Genomic DNA, 19,942 nt, shown 5'->3' on the forward strand with positions numbered 1-19,942 from the left:
TTAGACTTACATTAACGAATATGTCCTTTCAATTCAGTAAGGTCTGGTTTGGGGAAAATTTGTCTTGTACACAGATTTTAACAAAGTAAATTAAAAGTGTTGATAAAATTACCTCATTAAGTTTATCTTGCATTGACCCACAATTTTGTTTTCCAATATGTCATAAGTTCAAATCCCACTTAACCACAAAACTCCAATTACTTCCCAGTTTATATTTGTGAAAAATAGCTGCCATCTCTAATTTTTGGCTAAGTTGGTTACTCATGAAGAGATCCTATACATGCAAGATATCTTCCACAATTCAATGTTGAATATAATGTCTAAAATTTAAGGACCGATGTATGAGAGTCAGGAAAAAGAATTGCTTTTCAATGTCTGTTTTTCAGTTAAAATTCAGAGATAATTTCTTGTATGCTTTTTATTTCTGTTAAAAGTTCTGAATCCATGCTATCATTAATATCTTTGATTATGTATTCCTTGCTTTTCTTTTGCAGATTCCACATAGAAATCTGTTCCTTTTTGATCTTCCTCACCATGTTTCCAGCTCGCTGGAATTTTATCCTTTTCTTCAATTGGTTTTTCTTAGGTCATGAAGAAATGTTAAAATGTAAGTTAGATCCTCTTTATTTTTGCATTTATCTTTGTAAGCACCAATATCCATCTCATTCTTAAAGTAATGAATCAATATTTACTTTGTAGTCATAGTTTGTTTTCTATCTCTAATATTCCTACTGAATTATGTATTTCTTCAGCTGTTCTGAAGAGTATCTCTATATCATCAGCACTCCAAACCAAACTGCATGTGTCTATGTTAATGAGTCTCTGTACAACTGTATACATAATTATTAATTATAGAGTCATCTGCAGCCTCAGAGATGAGAGGGTCATATGGATCAGATATTGGACTACGTTTAGTGTGTGTCTGAACAAAACATTTTAATCCACATTGCCTCAGTGTTGGAAATAGGCAGCAGGAACTGTTAGCTATGTTAGATTGATATCCTATCTAGGAAAAGGTTTATTTTCATTTTTACCATACTATGAGAGTTAAGTACTGGCTCTTGAATGTTACTCTCCACTCTAGATATATTAGTTTTAATCTGGTCATGTCTCTTCCTGGAGATAAAGTTTAGTCTAATTTGCTCGCTAATTACACCAAACTAATTAGTCTGTGCTATAAAAGCTATTTCATCATATTTCAAATAATACCTATAAAGTTTATACTATCTTATTGGTATTTGTGGTTTCAGATATTTCTAAAAAATCTCAATTTTTTATGGCAAAATGGAAAGATGAAAATGAATTAGAAGTTGAAAATCCCACGAGTGGTCCAAAAGTACCAGAAATGGATTCTAATGGTCAAACTGAACAGGTGAGAAACTTAATCACTAATTGCAGATACCATACCATGAAATTGGTATGTAAAAAGCTCCCCTTGAATGTTGGGCAATATTTTGTGCTTGAGAAGACCTGTCAAGCCATGTGAAATAATAGTCGTGGCCAGTGCCAGTGCTGTGGGACTGGCACCCATGCCAGTGGCACATAAAAAGCACCATTCGAATGCTGGGCCTCACAGAGGCAGTGACAGGTGACCAAGAGCTTTGATGAAATACCATGCTTATGAAGACCTGTCAAGCCAAGTGAGATCATAGTTGTGGTCAATGCCGGTGTCACGTAACTGGCACATAAAAAGCACCCATTACACTCCTGGAGTGGTTGGCATTAAGAAGGGCATCCAGCCATAGAAACCATACTAAATCAGATTGGAACTTGGTGCAGCTCCCTGCCTTACTAGTTCTCAGTCAAACCGTCCAATCCATGCCAGCATGGAAAATGGATGTTAAATGATGATGATGATGATGATGATGATACAGCTAAATTACTTCCTAATTTACCCACAGTTCATATGTTAAGAATAAATCAGTCTCCATGATTTTTAAATAACCATGTTGGTTCTACTTGTTCCCAAGACTATTTTGTCTAACTGTTCTGTTGTATTTGTAAAATGATGATAGAGATGCTAGTGTAAAAGCCAGAATTTGAATTGACAAGTGGTATGTACTGGTATCTATGCCAGAGAAAAAAACCTTTGTGAATCGGAAGAATATCTGTCATTATTGAACCTCATTGATAAAATGGCACAAAATTAAAATGGAGTGGTGATCTACTGTTCTGAAAACTGATCCAACCCAAGTTAACAAGGAAATACTGTTGTTAAAACATGGCCATCAAGGAGAGAGAATATAAGTTTCAATTTTTGACACAAGGCTAGCAATTTCAGGGGAGGGGATAAGTAAATTACATCAACCCCAGTGTTCAACTGGTACTATTTTATTGACCCCAAAAGGATGAAAGGCAAAGTTGACTTCAGCAGGATTTGAACTCAGAGCATATAGAGGATGAAATTACACTATGCATTTTTCCCAGTGTGGTAACAGTTGTGCCAGCTAGCCACCTTATTAATCAATATGAATATTGATTCACTGAAAATAGATTCTTCACCCACTGTATGATAAATTGCAGTTACTCATCATCATCATCATCATCATCATCATTGCTTTATATCCACTTTTCCATTCTTGCATGAGTCATATAGAAAATTCTTTGGGGCACATTTTATATGGCTGGATGCCCTCCCTGTTACCAGCCATCACCTGTTTCCAAGCAAGATAATACTTCCCATGGTTGGACATGATTTCACAGAAGACTGGAAACAAGGGACACCAATTGTGTGATTGTGACATTTGTATATAAAATGTCATGTGATGTCAAGACAAGAAGATGGAAGCAGTCATACACAGACATCCATATATATTTATATACAACAGGCTTCTTTTAGTTTCCATCTACTAAATCCATGCACAAGGCTTTAATCAGCTCAAAACTATAGTAGAAAACTTGCCTAAGGTGTTATGCAGTGGGACTGAATCTGAACCTATATGGTTGAGAATAAAACACTAAATATATATTGGCTTCAAATTTTGGCACAAGGCCAGCAATTTCGAGGAAGGGTTAATTTGACTACATCAACCCAAGTGCTCAACTAGTTGTCATTTTGGTGACCCCGAAAGGATGAAAGACAAAGTTAGCTTCAATGGAATTTTAATGCCAAACGTAAAGATGGACAAAATGCTGCTAAGCATTTTTCCCAGCGTCCTAATGATTCTGTCAGCTCACTGTCCTACTAAGAATAAATATTAATTTAGGTACAGGAGTGGCTGTGTGGTAAGTAGCTTGCTTACCAACCACATGGTTCCAGGTTCATTCCCACTGCATGGCATCTTGGGCAAGTGTCTTCTACTATAGCCTCGGGCCGACCAAAGCCTTGTGAGTGAATTTGGTAGACGGAAACTAAAAGAAACCTGTCGTATATATATATATATATATATATATATATATATATATATATATATATATATATATATGTATGTGTGTGTATATGTTTGTGTGTCTGTGTTTGTCTCCCCAACATCGCTTGAGAACTACTGGTGGTTTATTTACGTCCGCCAGTGCCCCAAGGACTGGGTCTTGTGCGGGGCCGTTGTAGGATTTTCGAGCGAGATCGTTGCCAGTGCCCCTGGACTGGCTCATGTGCGGGCGACACATGAAATCTTTCGAGCGGGATCGTTGCCAGTGCCCCTGGACTGCCTCATGTGCAGGCGACACATGAAATCTTTCGAGCCAGATCGTTGCCAGTGCCCCTGAACTGGCTCTTGTGCGGGGCCGTCGTAGGATTTTCGAGCAAGATCGTTGCCGGTGCCCCTGGACTGGCTCTTGTGCGGGTGACACATGAGGTTTTTCGAGCGAGATGAGCGTGGCCGTTGCCAGTACCGCCTGACTGGCCTTCGTGTGGGTGACACGTAAAAGCACCCACTACACTCTCTGAGTGGTTGGCGTTAGGAAGGGCATCCAGCTGTAGAAACTCTGCCAAATCAGATTGGAGCCTGGTGTAGCCATCTGGTTTCACCAGTCCTCAGTCAAATCGTCCAACCCATGCTAGCATGGAAAGCAGACGTTAAACGACGACGACGTAACTTAGCGGTTCGGGAAAAGAGATTGATAGAATAAGTACTAGGCTTCCAAAGAATAAGTCCTGGGGTCGATTTGTCGACTAAAGGCGGTGCTCCAGCATGGCTGCAATCAAATGACTGAAACAAGTAAAAGAGTAACTATTCAACCACTGAGCCATGCACCTTCCCTTTGGGTTAGGGTTCTCTTATTCACATTCCTTTAACTTGAAAGTGTGTCTTGATACATCTTTACCATCTTTCTTTTCCACCTGGCATAACCATACAAGGGGTTACCCAAAAGAAACTGGAATTTTGCAATATTATTCTATTCACTTTGTTTAAAATATTCTCCATCTGAAGCAATTCATCAGTACAGCTGCGTCTCCCACAATCTGATGCAGTGCTAGAACTCTTGCAAAGTGATGCTTTTTAACACTTCTGTCCTTTTTTTTCTTTACCTTTTCCACATCTGCAAATTCCATAGTAGGAGCTTTCATCACCAGTGATGACCTTTGGAAAAAGGTCCGGATCAACTTCCAACTGTTCTTTCAGTTCACAACATGCATTTAGTTGTAACTACTTTTGATCTTCCATGAGAAAGCAAGACACAAATTTTACTACAGCTCTTTTTATTTGCAACTCCTCACTCAAAGTTCGTTGGCAGGAGCTACAGGACACACCAGTCGTATCAACAAGTTCATCAGTTGTTTGGTGATGGTCCTCCAAGATCAGTTCATGAATTTTCATTATGTTTTCATTCATTTGGGAGATCAACAGTTGTCGTGAATGAGGTTGGTCTTCAAGGAACAAATGACCATTCCTAAAGTGTGAAAACCACTCATAAACTTGTGTTTTGCTCATTGCAGCATCCTTATAAGCTGTTTGAGGTATGACAACTGTTTTGGCCGCTGTTTTCCCCAACAGAAAACAGGATTTCATGGAAGCATGCTGTCCCTTCCTTTCAGCCATTGCAAAATTCAGTGAATAGAGAAGCGCTGCAAAACAAAAGCACACTGCATGGCAGTATGACATCACCCAACGACACCAGTTGGCAGACTGATGCCTGAGGGTTGCATCAAGTGGCTTCTAGCAGCAAAAGACTGAACTACGATGGGCTTTTCCCCACAGAGAACGTTTCCGGTTATGTTAGGGTACCCCCTTGTATATCATCCTATAACAAGATACCCATTCCTGTCTCTCTATCATACTTTAACCTCTCATCATCTGGCATGAAGCCACTTCCCTCAATACCCTTCCTGTCCCTACCTCAGCTGGTGGGGTTTTGTCTTGCAGCTTACTTGGTGACCTCACTAGTGCTGGTGTCATGCAAAAAGCACCCAGAACACTTAAGTGGTTGGCATTAGGAGGGGTATCCACCTGTAGAAACCATACCAAAGCAGATATTGGAATTTGATGTAGTCCTCTTACTCACTGGTTCTTGTCAGACCATCCAATCCATTCTAGTATGAAAAACAAATATTAAATGGTGATGATGACAGTGTATACTATTTTATCAAAACTGAAGAAACTTTGAAAGCTGTCATATATATATAGTAAATTCAAAAAAAGAACAACAAACAAAAAAAAACAATGCGAGGATGTGGTACATGTCAAGTATTAGCAGACGCTCGGGGAAGGAAAGATACTTTAACATTTCAAGCAAACGCTCTTCTTCAGAAACAGAGTAGTGTCCAATAGAAAGGAAGACGGAGGAAAATCACCAACGATTCACATGGGGTTACATTTTGAAATGACCAGACGGGAATGGGTGAAGAAAAAGGAGAGTGTAAGAGAAGTGGGTATGTGTGTGCGCATGAGTCTGTGTGTGTGTGTGTGTGTGTGTGTGTCTGGTTTTGGCTGTTTATATGTGTTTGTGTGAGTGACCTTTGTGTCTCTTAATGTAGGAAGAATTCAGCAGCATGGTAACAGGAGTGGCAGTCTTTTGTGTAGTTGTGTTTCTCTTCACATGTGCTTAGAGCAATGGTCAGTAGAAATGTGTTTGACTGGCAGTTTGAAGATTGTATGTATGTATGTGTGTGTGTGTGTGTATATGTTATGTAGTGTGGGGGGTTGTATATGCCCATGTATGTGCAATTGTGTGCATGTATGTATTAGTGTGTGTGAGGTATGTGTGAATTCATGTGAGTGTGTGTGAACGTGGGGTTGTGTGTACGTGTTGTGTGTGTATGTGCGTGGGGTTGTGTGTAAAAGGGCATTGGGCTTCATGGAGGCAAAGTGGTCAAATTCCTTTCAAGCATTAGGCCTCAAGGAGGCAAGGTGGCTGAGTTCCTTTCAAGTATTAGGCCTCGTGGAGGCAATGACCAAGACCTTTGGCATTATGTCATGCTTGAGAAGACCCATCAAGCCGAGCAAAATCGCAGTTGTGGCAGATACCAGTATCAGGCAAATGGTATGTAAAATCACCCATTACACTCGTGGAGTGGTTGGTGTTGGAAAGGGCATCCAGCTGTAGAAAACCATGCCAAATCAGATTGGACTCTGGTGCAGCATTCCAGCTTACCAGCCCTGGCCAAACCATCCAACCCATGCCAGCATGGACAACAGACGTTAAATGATGATGATATTATATATGTATATATACATACAGATACATGCATATAAACCTGAAACAATTACTTTTCCAAATAAACAAACAAAAGCAACTATGTTAATATAAAAAGAAAAAAAACCCTCAGTTTTAGAAGTCCTTGTGATTGAATGAGTATCTTGCTGTAAACATTAATGTATGTTCCAACAATGTCAAAATACGAATTTTTGCTGCCTGTCCTTCCCACCACTGTCCTCCCCAAGCCATGCTGAAAATATAATCACCTTGTCTTGTTCTGATAATTGTTCTCAGATTTACAATTTTACATTTACTATTTGATCACGATTTGGAAGATAGCTTTATATTGTGTAATTATTTAAAAGAACTTCAGTTAAAAATAACTTAAAGTACAAGGTTTAAAATATGATTGAACCATCATCATTTAATGTTCGCTTTCCATGCTCGTATGGTTTGGACAGTTTGACTGGAGCTGGCTACAAGAAAAAACTGCACTGTGCTTCATTGTCTGTTTTTGACATGGTTTTTATGGCTTGATGCCCTTCCTGACACCAATCACTATAAAAAATATAAATTTATTATGAAAATTACAAATATAACAAAATTAAGCCTGATATTTATATATTTATATTATAGTCAGTCATGGCCTTGGTTTATATTTTCCCTTTTTATAGGTGATATACTGCCTGAATTGAAATTAGCATTTTGGACTACAGGTCATTTAAAAAAATTTGACTTAATGTTATAAATAATAAAGACAATGTTTCTTAATTTTGAGAACAATTAAATTATAGGAATGTTAAGCATAACTTTGACATAACACTTAGATATGTAGATATGACAAATTAATGTGAGAGAAATTGCTGAGAACATAAACATGTTTTTGGGTAGCTGAAGGGAATATAATTCTAAATATACACAAGTGGTGTATGTGAGAAATATATCAGGTTGAATTTGTCCTTGGTTAAACAACAATGTAACAAAAAAAAATGAGATAATAAATCTTGATATTTAAAATAATCTAAAAACAATAAAATAACTATACAAAAATAGTTTTCTAATTATGCTAATGGATCATTAAAGCTGTTGTGTGTATGACCAAGGACAATTGTTATTCCAAACGTAGAAACAAAAAGTAATTATATTAATATAAAATGAAATGAAACTCAAATTCAGGTTTCTTTAATATCCCCCTTCTTCTTTTATATGTGTGTATATTTACATGTGTGCACAGACCAAGCCAGTTCTTCCTTTATATGTGTACTTGTGTATTTATGTGTGTCCAGACTAAACCTTTAATGCCCCGTTGTGTTGTGCCTTTGAGTAAGACATAAATTTACAAACCTTAATCTGCCTTAACTGATAATTTTCCCTTCCTGTATAATTAAAGTTAGCAAAGACCTGCTGTAAAAATTACTGAATATTCCAACAATTTGTATAATACCCACTTTTGTGTTGCACCAACTCTTCCATGTTGAAAATAAAATTGACTTGTATTTCTAGTTCTGATGGTGGTTTTCAATATTTTATTGATTTAAGGAAGGTGTAGAAGTCTGTAGAATCGTTAACACACAGGGCAAAATGTTTAGTGGCATTTCATCTGTTTTTACATTCTGAGTTCAAATTCTGCTGAGGTCAACTTTGCCTTTCGTCCTTTCGGGGGCGATAAAATAAGTACCAGTTGAACACTGGGGCTGATGTAATTGACTCTCCCCCACTGTGAAATTGCTGGCCTTGTGCCAAAATTTGAAGTATTTTATTGATATACAGTTTATAGTCTCTATTTAGCAGTTGTTTTCTATTTTTCAGGTGAATTCCAAAAAAGGTGAAAATGAAGAATCCCCAGATAAGGAAGAAATTTCTACCTCAGATGTAAGTTATAAATCGAATTACAAGAAAGAAGGAATAATTATTGAGTTTTAAGACTGTAGTCAGTATAGATAGAAAATACAAGCCAGCCTTACATCGTTTACTTGAGAAAGCATCAAGCTGTAAAATAATTATTTCCAAAAGGCATAGGTGTGGTTCTATGGTAAGAAGCTTGCTTTCCAACCACATGGCTTGGGGTTCAGTCTCACTGCATGGCACCTTGAGCAAGTGTCTTCTACTACAGCTTCAGGCCGATCAAAGCCTTGTGTATTTGGTAAGCCGAAAGAAGCCCATCATATATACTTATATATCTATGTATGTGTGTCTTTGTGTCTGTCTCCCCCATGACGCCACCACCGCTTGACAATTGGTGTTGGTATATTGACGTCTTTGCAGCTTAGCAGTTCAGCAAAAGAGATCAATAGAATAAGTACCAGACTTCAAAAGAAAAAATAAATACTGAAGTCAATTCATTCAACTAAAAGTTCTTCAAGGCAGTGCCCCAGCATGGCCACAGTCTAAAGACTGAAACAAGTACCAGATAATAATAAAAGTAGTAACAAAGAGACAGTCAATAATATGAAGATCAATATCTTGCAGTTCTGGAGTCAATTCACGACTGATCAGCCTTTTACCACTTTGACAGAGCTATATGTCAGTGTAGTCTGAACCCTATACTTGATCAAAATTGATTGAAGCTAGTCAACTAAAATAGATTAATTTGGAGATCTAACCTACTTCAAGACTACTATTGCTCTATAACTATAAAATGGAGTGAAAAATTATTTATGATCTTCTGTTTTCATGTTAACATTGATATTAACTGTTATTTTTATGCAATAATGAAATTTGCAAGCAAATTTATTCTAATGCTACCCATTTTCTCCATAACTGGCTGTTATAATTAAAGTAGATTTAAATTTGCTAACCACATTTTTCTTTTAGCTAAGATTATATTGTCTAAGAAAATATTGGAATGAATTAAACGTAAGTTAAGAGAAAACATACTGAAGAATGAGAGAAAGAGTTGTGTGTATGTATGCACCTACCTGCCCACCCACACATAGGTATTTGTCCAACCTATTGCAGCAATGAGAAAATAAAGCAGAGCTGTTGATAGATTATATTTTAGACAGCAATCATTTTAAGTATTTTAGGTTAATGAAGATATTCGTCTTGGTTATGTTGCAATATACATATTTTAGTGCAGAATTTATACTGAGATATTTTGTCTATGCTTGATTAATATTTGTAAGATATTAAGCTGTCAGCCCTTTAACAGTATGACAAACCATTTTGTAGAGACTAATTATATTTAAAGGTTAATTAGAGAATTGTTGAAGCCTTAAACAAAATTCCTGTGTTATTTAGTTACAGCCCTTTATATTCAGGATTCAAATACTTTGTCAACTTTGCCTTTGCTCTTTCCAGGCACAATAAAATACAGAACCAGTCATGCTTTAGGGTTGGCTTAATATACCTACAAAACATTCTAGAGGTGAATGGAACCATACTTTGTACATAGCTTCTCTACAGACTTCTTTAGAATCATTCTTTCTTTTATTCTTTTACTTGTTTCAGTCATTTGACTGCGGCCATGCTGGAGCACTGCCTTTAGTCAAACAAATCGACCCTAGTACTTATTCTGTTGGTCACTTTTGCCGAACAGCTAAGTTACAGGGATGTAAACACACCAACATCGGTTGTCAAGCGATGGAGGGAGGACAAACACAGACATATGCACACATATATACAACAGGCTTCTTTCAGTTTCCATCTACCAAATCCACTCACAAGGCCTTGGTTGGCCCAAGGCTATAGTAGAAGATACTTGCTCAAGGTGCCCTGCAGTGGGACTGAACCTGGAACTATGTGGTTGGGAAGCAAGCTTCTTACCACACAGCCACTCCTGTGCCAATCAGTTGAGGTTTTTTTTTTTCTTATCTTTAATCTCTCAATATTTTTCATTCTAGGGAGAGTTTGACTTTGTGAGTTGTGATTCAGTCGGTTATGCAGAAAATCGCCATGAGCCTTTGCCTACCAAACCTGGAATGGTGGCACGTTTGATGGAGCTGAAGAAACGCCGACAATATATTGCAAGTGGTAAGATATATTTTATGTGTCATTTGTCATTCAATGTAAGTAGTGAATCTGATTTAATCAGAGATCTGTTGGCCTACCCTTACATATAATCTCCATCATAATCATTATACTTACTGTTGCTTACCATACTAGCATGGGCTGGACAGTTTGACAGGATGCAAAGAGCAGGAGGACCATGTCTTGTTCAAACATCTGTTTTAGTAGAGATTGTTTTTCTGGATACATTATTACATGATACAACTACTAAAGAGATTGTCTCTGCTCAAGTCACTGACCATTTTACAGAGTGTAAAGGGTCCTTTTTCTGTCACAACAGTACAACTAACATCACCTTGTAACTTTGTAAGACTAACCCTTTAACATTTAAATCGGCCACATCCAGCTTAAATATTTTGTCTATTTTATGTTCAACCCAGCCAAATCTGATCTCTCACACCTACCCTACAATGTCATTCTGAAAATGCAATCACATTAATGAACTCTCAAAACTATGAGGTGATACCTAATTAATTCAAAACAATGTGAATAAATAAGCTTTACATTTGACAGAAAATCTGAATACTAAAGGGTTAAAGAATTGTCTCATTCCTGACAAGGATGAAGAATAGGGAAGAGAGAGAGAGAGAAAGAAAGAGTGTGTGTGTGCATGTGGTGTCTTTAGATGCAGTATTGTGGGAAATTAAAGTACAAGAGGAACAGATTTGTTGTTGCGAGAGAGGGTAGTAGTGAAAGGAATAAAGTTTTCCCAGACACCCATATCATCTCACACTTTGTTTATTACAGGGGCCTGTAATGCTTGTAACGTCTCATTTTCTTCCATTCTGAAAAGAAGAGTAAGTATTATGTTTCTCAAATATCTAATTAAATTTTAAAATAAATTTAGATATATCGGTTGCCATGCATTCAGTGAGACTTACTCAGGCGGTAGTGTGTGACTGGATACTCTTCCTGTTGACAATTGTTTTTCTTGCAAGTTATCTTTATACCACAGCTCTTCTTAACACAGTGTCATTGTTGAGCTATGGGATCTGTTGTTTAGAAGACATGTAAACAAGCATAACAACTTTTTCTTAATATATGTCAATATGAAGACATGTTGAAACAGCACAAGCAAATACACATACACACGTTTATATGGCATCTTTATCGACATCATCATGTTGCATCTACTTTCTATGCTCTTATGGGTTGGGTGATTTGATAGGTTCCAACAGCTTGGAGGGCCATGTCTTATGAAATGTCTATTTCTCAGGCTGGATTTTCTTCCTAACGTCAACCAATGTATCCAGTGTGTGTTGGATACATTTTCTCAAGGCACCAACCCTGTATGTTTATCTTTGACTTTGTATTTGCAAAGAATATAAATGTGAGAAATTAGTTCTCTTTGAACAAATTTGAGCAAGTTCCCGATATATTCTGCCATGGTATTAGAAATACAGTGAACGTTAATTGTCCCATTGGAAATGTATGACTCTTGCAATATAAATTAAAATCTCACACCTCGACTGACACTACATCAGTTACAATGACAAGGGTTTCTGTTAATCTGATCATCAGAACAGCCTGCTTATGAAATTAACATGCAAGTGGCTGATATGTGTACCCTTAACGTAGTTCTCAGATTTATGTACCTTTAACATAGCTCTCGGGGAGATTCAGCATGAGACAGGCTGGCCCTTTGAAATACAGGTACTATTCATTTTTGCCAACTGAGTAGACTGAAGCAACATAAAATAAAGTGTCTTGCCCAAGGACACAATGTGCTGCCGGTATTTGAACTCACAACCTTACAATCATCAGCCGAATCCCCTAACCACTACGCCACATGCCTGCCTGCTTCAATACATGCAATTATCCAAACACACACACTATTCACTGAAACATTGGCTCCTAATTTTCAACAGTCTACTGTTACTTGTATGTACTCTTATCCTGTTTATAATTCAGTGAAATTAATGTTTACAGTTAATCACACACTGAATATTTACACTGTTTTGTCTATTTCAAACTAATAGCTTTCTACTTTCATTCATTTCCAGTACTACTGTCGTCACTGTGGTAACCACTTCTGTGCTAAATGTTGTGCTCAAAAAGTACCCAAGTCCTTATTTGGAGCTACAGGTGGGTGATTTTTTTCCAGTTACCTCCTTAGTTATGACATACTGATATTTCAGCATCCTTTAATGTCCTGGTAGACTGACTGATCTCTTGATTTAGGAATCAAATAATTATTTTATACTTTAGCTCACTTTATCAACATAACACTTCTCAAAAAAAAAAAAAATAATAACACTGTCTTTCTCACTTCCATCTTCTGTTCAGAAGGCAATTAATTGTCTCATCACTGTGCATCTTCTTCCTTTACACAAAGGCATTCAGTCAATGCACATTTCAATGTAGCAAGTTACTTAATCCATTAATGACAGCATATCTTTCTAGATAGGATTTTCTACATATATCACTCCAGGACAGCCTTTATATTCTACCCCAACTGTCTCTTCTGGCTTTTCGCTATATTAAGGAAGAGGAGCACCATTCATAACCTTTGTAGGTACTTACAGACAAATGAGATTTGAGGCAGTTGATACTCAGTTTGAATTTTTTCAAAGGGGACAAGAGATGCAAGGCAGGCACATCAGGTGAGTCAGCATAGAAGTATCCAGCTTGCTAATTCAGTGCAGCAGGGTCCATTATAGTCAGAGTAAAAGGGATGTGTAAATGAAACAGTACATCTGTGAGCTGCTTCTAACAGATGAACTTCAAAGAACAGAAAAGAAATACTTTGAGCCAGAATAACTAGCAGTCGAGGTCATGGATAAGGGCAGCTTCTATGTAAAGCATAGGCAGCACCTTTTAGTAAAATCAGTTGATATATATATAATGTTGTCTGGACAGTAGGGATGTGTAATTTCAGGTGATGGGTAGAGGTAAGATCATACCAGATTCTTTGGATCTTGGTATAAATGTGAAAAAATTGTACAGCAACTAATGATGTCATTAAAAATATAAATTAAATCCTATAACAACTACAGCTGTGTGTGTGTGTGTGTGTGTGTGTGTGTGTATACACACACATAAGTTTTACTATTTCACTCTTCAACAATTTATTGATCTTAAAACTATATCTCCCCTACTTCCTATTCTATCACTTCCTAAATAATCTCTCTAGAACTTTGAACTTGCTGCCACCTAAACTTGCTTGTACTCTCTCTCTCTCTCTTCCTTCTATTGTCTCACTTATTAAACCCAAATTATTACACTTTATTGAAATTTTCACTGAAGAACAGCAACTCTAGAATTTTCTACATACTTTTAACTCTGCTACTGACATTGAAGGCATATGGCTCAGCGGTTAGAGCGTCAGGCTCACAATCATGAGGTAGTAAGTTCGAATCCTGGACCAAGCTGTATGTTGTGTTCTTGAGCAAGACACTTTATTTCACATTGCTCCAGTTCACTGAGCTGTAGAAATGAGTTGTGATGTCACGGGTGCCAAGTTGTATTGGCCTTTACCTTTCCCTTGGATAACATTAGTGGTGTGGAGAGGGGAGGCTGGTATGCATGGGCGACAGCTGGTCTTCCATACACAACCTTGCCCGGACTTGTGCCTCGGAAGGTAACTTTCTAGGTGCAATCCCATCGTCAGTCATGACTGAAGGGGGTCTTTACTCTTTACTGACATTGAAGAGTTCAGCTTGGATATTAATTTTTTAAATCTAGCCCAACAGTCTAAAAGAACCTTGAGATCATCATCATCGTTGAACGCCCATCTTCCATGCATGTATAGGTAAGATGGTTGACAGGAACCGGCCAGGTAGAAGACTATCCTAGGCTACTGTGTCTGTTTTGGCAGGGTTTTTACGGCTGGATGCCCTTCCTAACACCAACCACTCCACAGAGTGGTCTCAGTGCTTTATGTAGCACGAGCACAGGCAAGGTCAGTTTTGGCATGATTTTTACAGCTGGATGCCCTTCCAAATGTCCACCACTTTACAATGTGGACTGGATGCTTTTTATGTGGAACCAGCACTGGCAGGGTCACCAAATAACTTGCAAGACAAGAAATTTTGAAAGGGGCGGGGGAATTGGAGGAGGGGATCTTGTGTCATCTGATAAAAGGTTAGTGTGACAGAGAAATAGAGAGGCAGAAACAGGTGTCTTGCTATAGCAAGAGGGAGAGGAAGAGAGAGGTACAAGAAAGTGGACAGAAACAGGTGTGCTGATGTAAAGGAGATACTTGGTTACCTAGCCAGAGGGAAGAGCAATGGAAAGAGAGAGAGAGTGGGAAGCAGCAAAAGTGCAAGAGAGAGCAGGAGAGAGAGATGGTGATGAAGTGCCAGGGTATACTCACTAGTAACAAGAATCGGAGCATAGATGTGATCGTAGAGTAAAGAAAAGAAAGATAAATGGTGACAATTGCTTCAAGAGCTCATAATATATGTGGTCAGGTATTGCCAAGAAGGCACAAGTAGGGAGTGGGGATTGCAGTGACTGGCGAAAGCTAGGTATAAAGATGGTGGTGGGGGGAGTGAGCAGGGTAGTGAGGGCAGGGAAGAGGAGTGGGAGTTGATCATAGTGTATGAAGAGGAAATGTGAGGAAGAGAAAGCTGCAGTTTGGTTTCTTGAGGTAGGGTGTGTGAAAAGTTTGTTACATGTGGGTGGAACACAACAATTCTACAACTCAGTTTTGCTGATGTGAGCGGGTCTTTTCTTGAACCTCATATCACCAAACATCTTGATTCATTGCTATTTCCTCTGTGAGCCCTAACATTCTGAGATGTTCAAAGCATCCAGATTAAATAATAAAGTGTTAATTCTCTCATTGCATGACTTCTTAGAACCATAATAGTTCAGTAATTAATCAATCAATTGAACAGTTAATGTAGAATAATTATATATAAAATGATTTCTCTATTTTTAATTTCAGCTCCTTCAGCTCAAACTGAGACTGTTCTAGTGTGTAATACTTGCTACAATATGCTCATGAAGAAAGAAGATAAAGAAAAACCAAGCTGAATAACTGTTTGGTGACAGCTAGTCATCTGAACTACACACTTTAAGAGCATCAAACACTCCGAGAGAAAACTGTGCTGTCCTAGACTTCTCCTCAGCCAGACCACAACACCTGCTGCTACAAGCGACACTCACTGTTCTGACAAGAGTATGGACATCAGTATTATTTCAAAGAAGCAGAAAACAATCATACTTTCAATTTCCTTCTATTCTTTTCAGTATGGTTTTTCTAATTGTTAAAGTTTTAACTTTAGAGATTCACACATTATTTTTAGTTTTGTGAGTACCCAGTTTGAAAGGAATGGTCCCAGAGGAATTTAGATCATGTTTCAAAACTTAGTGAGAGGAATTTTTTAAGTTAAAGAAAAAACAGTATTTCTCCTTTATTTTGAGAGTAGTATGAAAGCAAAACCTAATTTATTTTAAATAACCCTTCCCAACCTATATATGCATCCAGTTTTTGCTTCAGTGCCAATGTAGTTACTCTTTCATAAAGAGTTTTATCTTCAGTGTGAAGAATGTTTGCAGTTGGCTAAAATAAAAAGAGATGGGTTATGATTGTTCTATGTGTGAAGAATAGGTTTGAATTGCATAACTATACAAATTGCATTTGCTTATATTTGAAGTAGGAGTAACTATTTCATTGATGGAACTGATTAACATAACTCTGTTAATTGAATATTTGATTTGGTTTCTTCCGCTCAATTACTATTTTAGTAAACTTCCATAAAGTATTAGTCATAAATAAAGGAAAACCTTATAACTATTGTCATAATAGATAACAGTAGATTGGAAATGCTACAAAAGAAATTCAATATTCAGAGAAACTTAGACATAATCCCAGCTGTTGACCTACAATGAATTACCTTTCTGTAGTTCTGCAGCAAAAAGTTATATTTAGTTATTAAGTTGTACCAGAGACAGTTAACACAACACTTCATTTTTCTGACATACAAAATACATTTATCCTACATTATTGCATTGTGTATGGCACAAGTGAATCCAAAATCTTAATCTTTATTGCTTTGACAGCTAATAATTTTGCTACTTAGTAACAAAAATTCAAATCATTATCATCAACAATGTCTTTATCTAGCTGTGGTCAAATTTGCCTTTCATCCCAGCCTCTCTTATTTAACATATGCTATTATATTGCTATACTGTCATCTCATCTGTAGAGTCCTATTGCTAATGTGAGAAACCATTCTCATTTTAGCCTTATTGCATTAATGCTTCAATGTTTGGATTTATTTGTGCTCTACACTCATAACATTTATGAGATCATTTTATCAGTGATTTGTCATGTTACTTTTGTCTTGTTCTTTCAAACAAGATCTGAAAATATGAGTGAAAAGTTTCCACTATCTCAGTCACGCAACCATTTAATAATGGATAAATTACAATTTTAAATAAATCTCGTTGAGCTTACAGCAATTTTATTAAAGGCAGGGTATATAGCAGATTTCAATAGAACTCAGTATGCGAAATAGGATCATTTTGCATAGCTTAAATTCTACAATTGAAAAGTTTAAATTTAAATGTAACTTCTATATTAACAAAGGTCTACAGTTACTAACTAAAGTATATTTCTCTGTTCCCCACCTCAAGAAATCGTAATGTAAACTTTAAGTATCCCACTAAATTAAGACAGAATTGTTAGTGTGCCAGAATTCTCCTGGCTTTATGTTCTGAGTTTAAATTCCACCAAGATTAACTTTGCTTTTCATCCTTCCAGGGTTGATAAAATAAGTACCAGTGGAGCACTGGGGTCAATGTGATTGACTAGGGCATACTTGACAGAGAACATTTTCTTTCCAAACAATGAATAATCAAATAGAATTAGTTGGTGAGTGAATCATGGAAAATGCTTTTTACTGATGAATCATTATGATGATGGTGAAATAGGGATTGATTTCATATATATATGTATATATATATATATATATATATGAGCCGGGGCTAAACTACCTAAAGAATGTTTAGTGATGTACATTCAAGCCATAATAAATTTGATATTTAAGGATGAACCCTTTCTTTTAGACTTGCCAACTAGTTTATAAATTATTGTGGAATATGAACACTTTCAATATGAAAGTATTGGGTTTATATTATCAGCTTAACAAAGAATGTGTTGGTAATTCTGTTTCTAGGGTTACAAGTCCGTCCTGTATAACCATTAAATTCTTCTAAGCCAACAAAAAGAAAAACAAATTGCTTTATTAAAGTGTATAAGTTATAACCAAATCTTCCAGGTCTTCAACATAATATTTTAAATATACAAAGTGTTTCAGAGATTTTTAATTCAATTATTCACTATCAGCAACAAGTATTTTTCAAAGTCTTATTTATCAAAACATGTTTTGCGAGGAGGCTGTACAATACATCTAATCCCCTCTTCAGCATCGTTCTCATTTTCTTCTTACATTGTTGACCTTTCCATAGGAGAAAGTTGACATTAACATTTCATTCTTGATGGGACCATCTCTAACGAAGCAAAACTGAATTGAAATATTTAAGTTTTCTACCACTCCCTACATCAAGCATCACACAAAATCCTTTACCAAGAATTGCTTTTATCTAGTCTTATTAAAATTATGTTGATACTGATAATAAGAAACATGTTTCTAATGTAAAAAACAATCATTCGGTGTTCAAATGGATTCATTTTGTCTTGGTTTCCTTTTTTTAATGGTCTCAGACTTAATGTGAATTCATTTTATCATGTGACTGGAATGAATTAGAAATATTTCCAAGGAGTTGACTCTTACACAAAAGCTACTGCAATTTTGTGTTCCAGGACTGAAACTTAAAAGTAATTTTTTTTTTTTTTAATCAAAATCCTCATCACTCAATTGGAGTATAGTCAATTTGTTTAATTTCTGGAAAACATTATCTCTAATTTTCAAGGACCATGATTGCAGAAAAAACAAACAAAAAGGAAAAAAAATACAAATTTGATCTGTCTTCCTTCTTGCTATAAACAAATCTTTAACTGAACAAATGACTGCAACATGTTTCTGTGTTTGATGTTGCTCTTTGTGGTGGCTGGTGATAACAAGTAGTCACAATTTTTTTATTTACAATGTGCAACCACATTAGATTGTTGATATTGTGCTGTTATTTTGAAACTCACTTGTTAAATCTATCACCAAAAAGCTACTTTCTTTTTTTTTTTTTTTTCATCTGAAATATTCTTATGTAATTTTCCCAAGACTATTGACATTGAGTATTTCACTCTATTTGCAATTGTGATAAACTGTCTTTATTATGTAAATAATAATAATAGAAAGTTTTATATAGCTCTGAGCATCTTTAAACATTATATTGGATTTGTTTTTATTTTATTCCTTATTTTTTACATTGTTTATCATTTCATTCATACCCAGCCACTAACTTGTCTTTTAATTATAGAAGTATTCAAATTACACAGCATTAGGATTACAGCTAGCTTGTGAGAATTAATACATACCTACATGTCTTGCTGCAAACACTGTTCCTTAATAACTTTCTAATACCCATTTAGTTCCTTTCAAATTTCAGTCCATCATTTTAAAGCCTTTTGTAGTTGTAGCTATTTAAAATTATTCTGCCAACAGGTGCCATCAATTTGTAAGTGATCTGCACTTTTGTATGCAGCAGTCATTCTCCATATGCCTGAACCAATGCAGTCTCCTCTCTTACACCTAATTCTGCTTACAAATTTTTTCTTCTTAAGTTTTCAAGCACACTAACACTGAATATCCATTGTAGAATACAAACTTTTCTTTCCAATCTTCATAAATTATCTGAATTCAAAGCCCATATCGTGTTACTGTGCTACATTGCAGTTCTAATACAAGCATCATACAATCTGCCCTTAACTCTAAGGAAAAAAAACACTTGACGCCAACATTGGTAATGGCTCTCTTAACTTTTTCAAACCTGTTATCCTGTTTACAGAACAACCAACTAATTATGTTTCTTGGCTAATAGTTGCTCTATATTTTAGAGATGAGGAATTCTATACATTATTTACATTGGATGGATGTATCCTCATCTTGTCTGTTGTTACCACAACATTTTGGCTGATTTACTCGCCAGCCTTCATCAGGTGTCCTGGTAGAATTTTGAACCCAACTCTGGGTTCTCATTCCTAAGGTATTTTCTTTTGCTGATATTATTTATTCAAGGCACTACCTGGAATTGAACTTGGAATCTTGGTTAGTAACCTGTGCTCTTGACCATTATGCTATATGTGCATGGGCATATAGCGTAATGGCTACTAATCCCAAGATTCCAAGTTCAATACCAGGCAGTGCCTTGAATAAATAACATAAAAAAAAAATACCTTAGGAATGAGAACCCATGGTTGGGTTCAAAATTCTACCAGGACACCTGATGA

The 19,942-nt window shown here is 36.5% G+C and overlaps 1 protein-coding gene across 8 annotated transcripts in view; it reads left to right on the forward strand.

Moving 5' to 3' along the window:
• LOC106876441 (protrudin) overlaps positions 1–18,883 on the forward strand; it is a 111,551-nt gene extending 92,668 nt beyond the window's left edge. For all 8 annotated transcript variants that reach the window (XM_052974441.2, XM_052974443.2, XM_052974442.2 and 5 more), the window contains exons 6-12: positions 495–607; positions 1,251–1,372; positions 8,386–8,448; positions 10,419–10,548; positions 11,332–11,381; positions 12,588–12,669; positions 15,476–18,883. In XM_052974441.2, the coding sequence (XP_052830401.1) occupies positions 495–607; positions 1,251–1,372; positions 8,386–8,448; positions 10,419–10,548; positions 11,332–11,381; positions 12,588–12,669; positions 15,476–15,564 (649 nt within the window). In that variant the 3' untranslated portion in view covers positions 15,565–18,883. The remainder of the gene's footprint in view (positions 1–494; positions 608–1,250; positions 1,373–8,385; positions 8,449–10,418; positions 10,549–11,331; positions 11,382–12,587; positions 12,670–15,475) is intronic.
• The last annotated feature ends 1,059 nt before the right edge of the window (positions 18,884–19,942 follow it).

This window comes from Octopus bimaculoides, chromosome 18 (assembly GCF_046866305.1).
Source record: "Octopus bimaculoides isolate indiv1 chromosome 18, ASM4686630v1, whole genome shotgun sequence".
Taxonomy (NCBI): domain Eukaryota; kingdom Metazoa; phylum Mollusca; class Cephalopoda; order Octopoda; family Octopodidae; genus Octopus; species Octopus bimaculoides.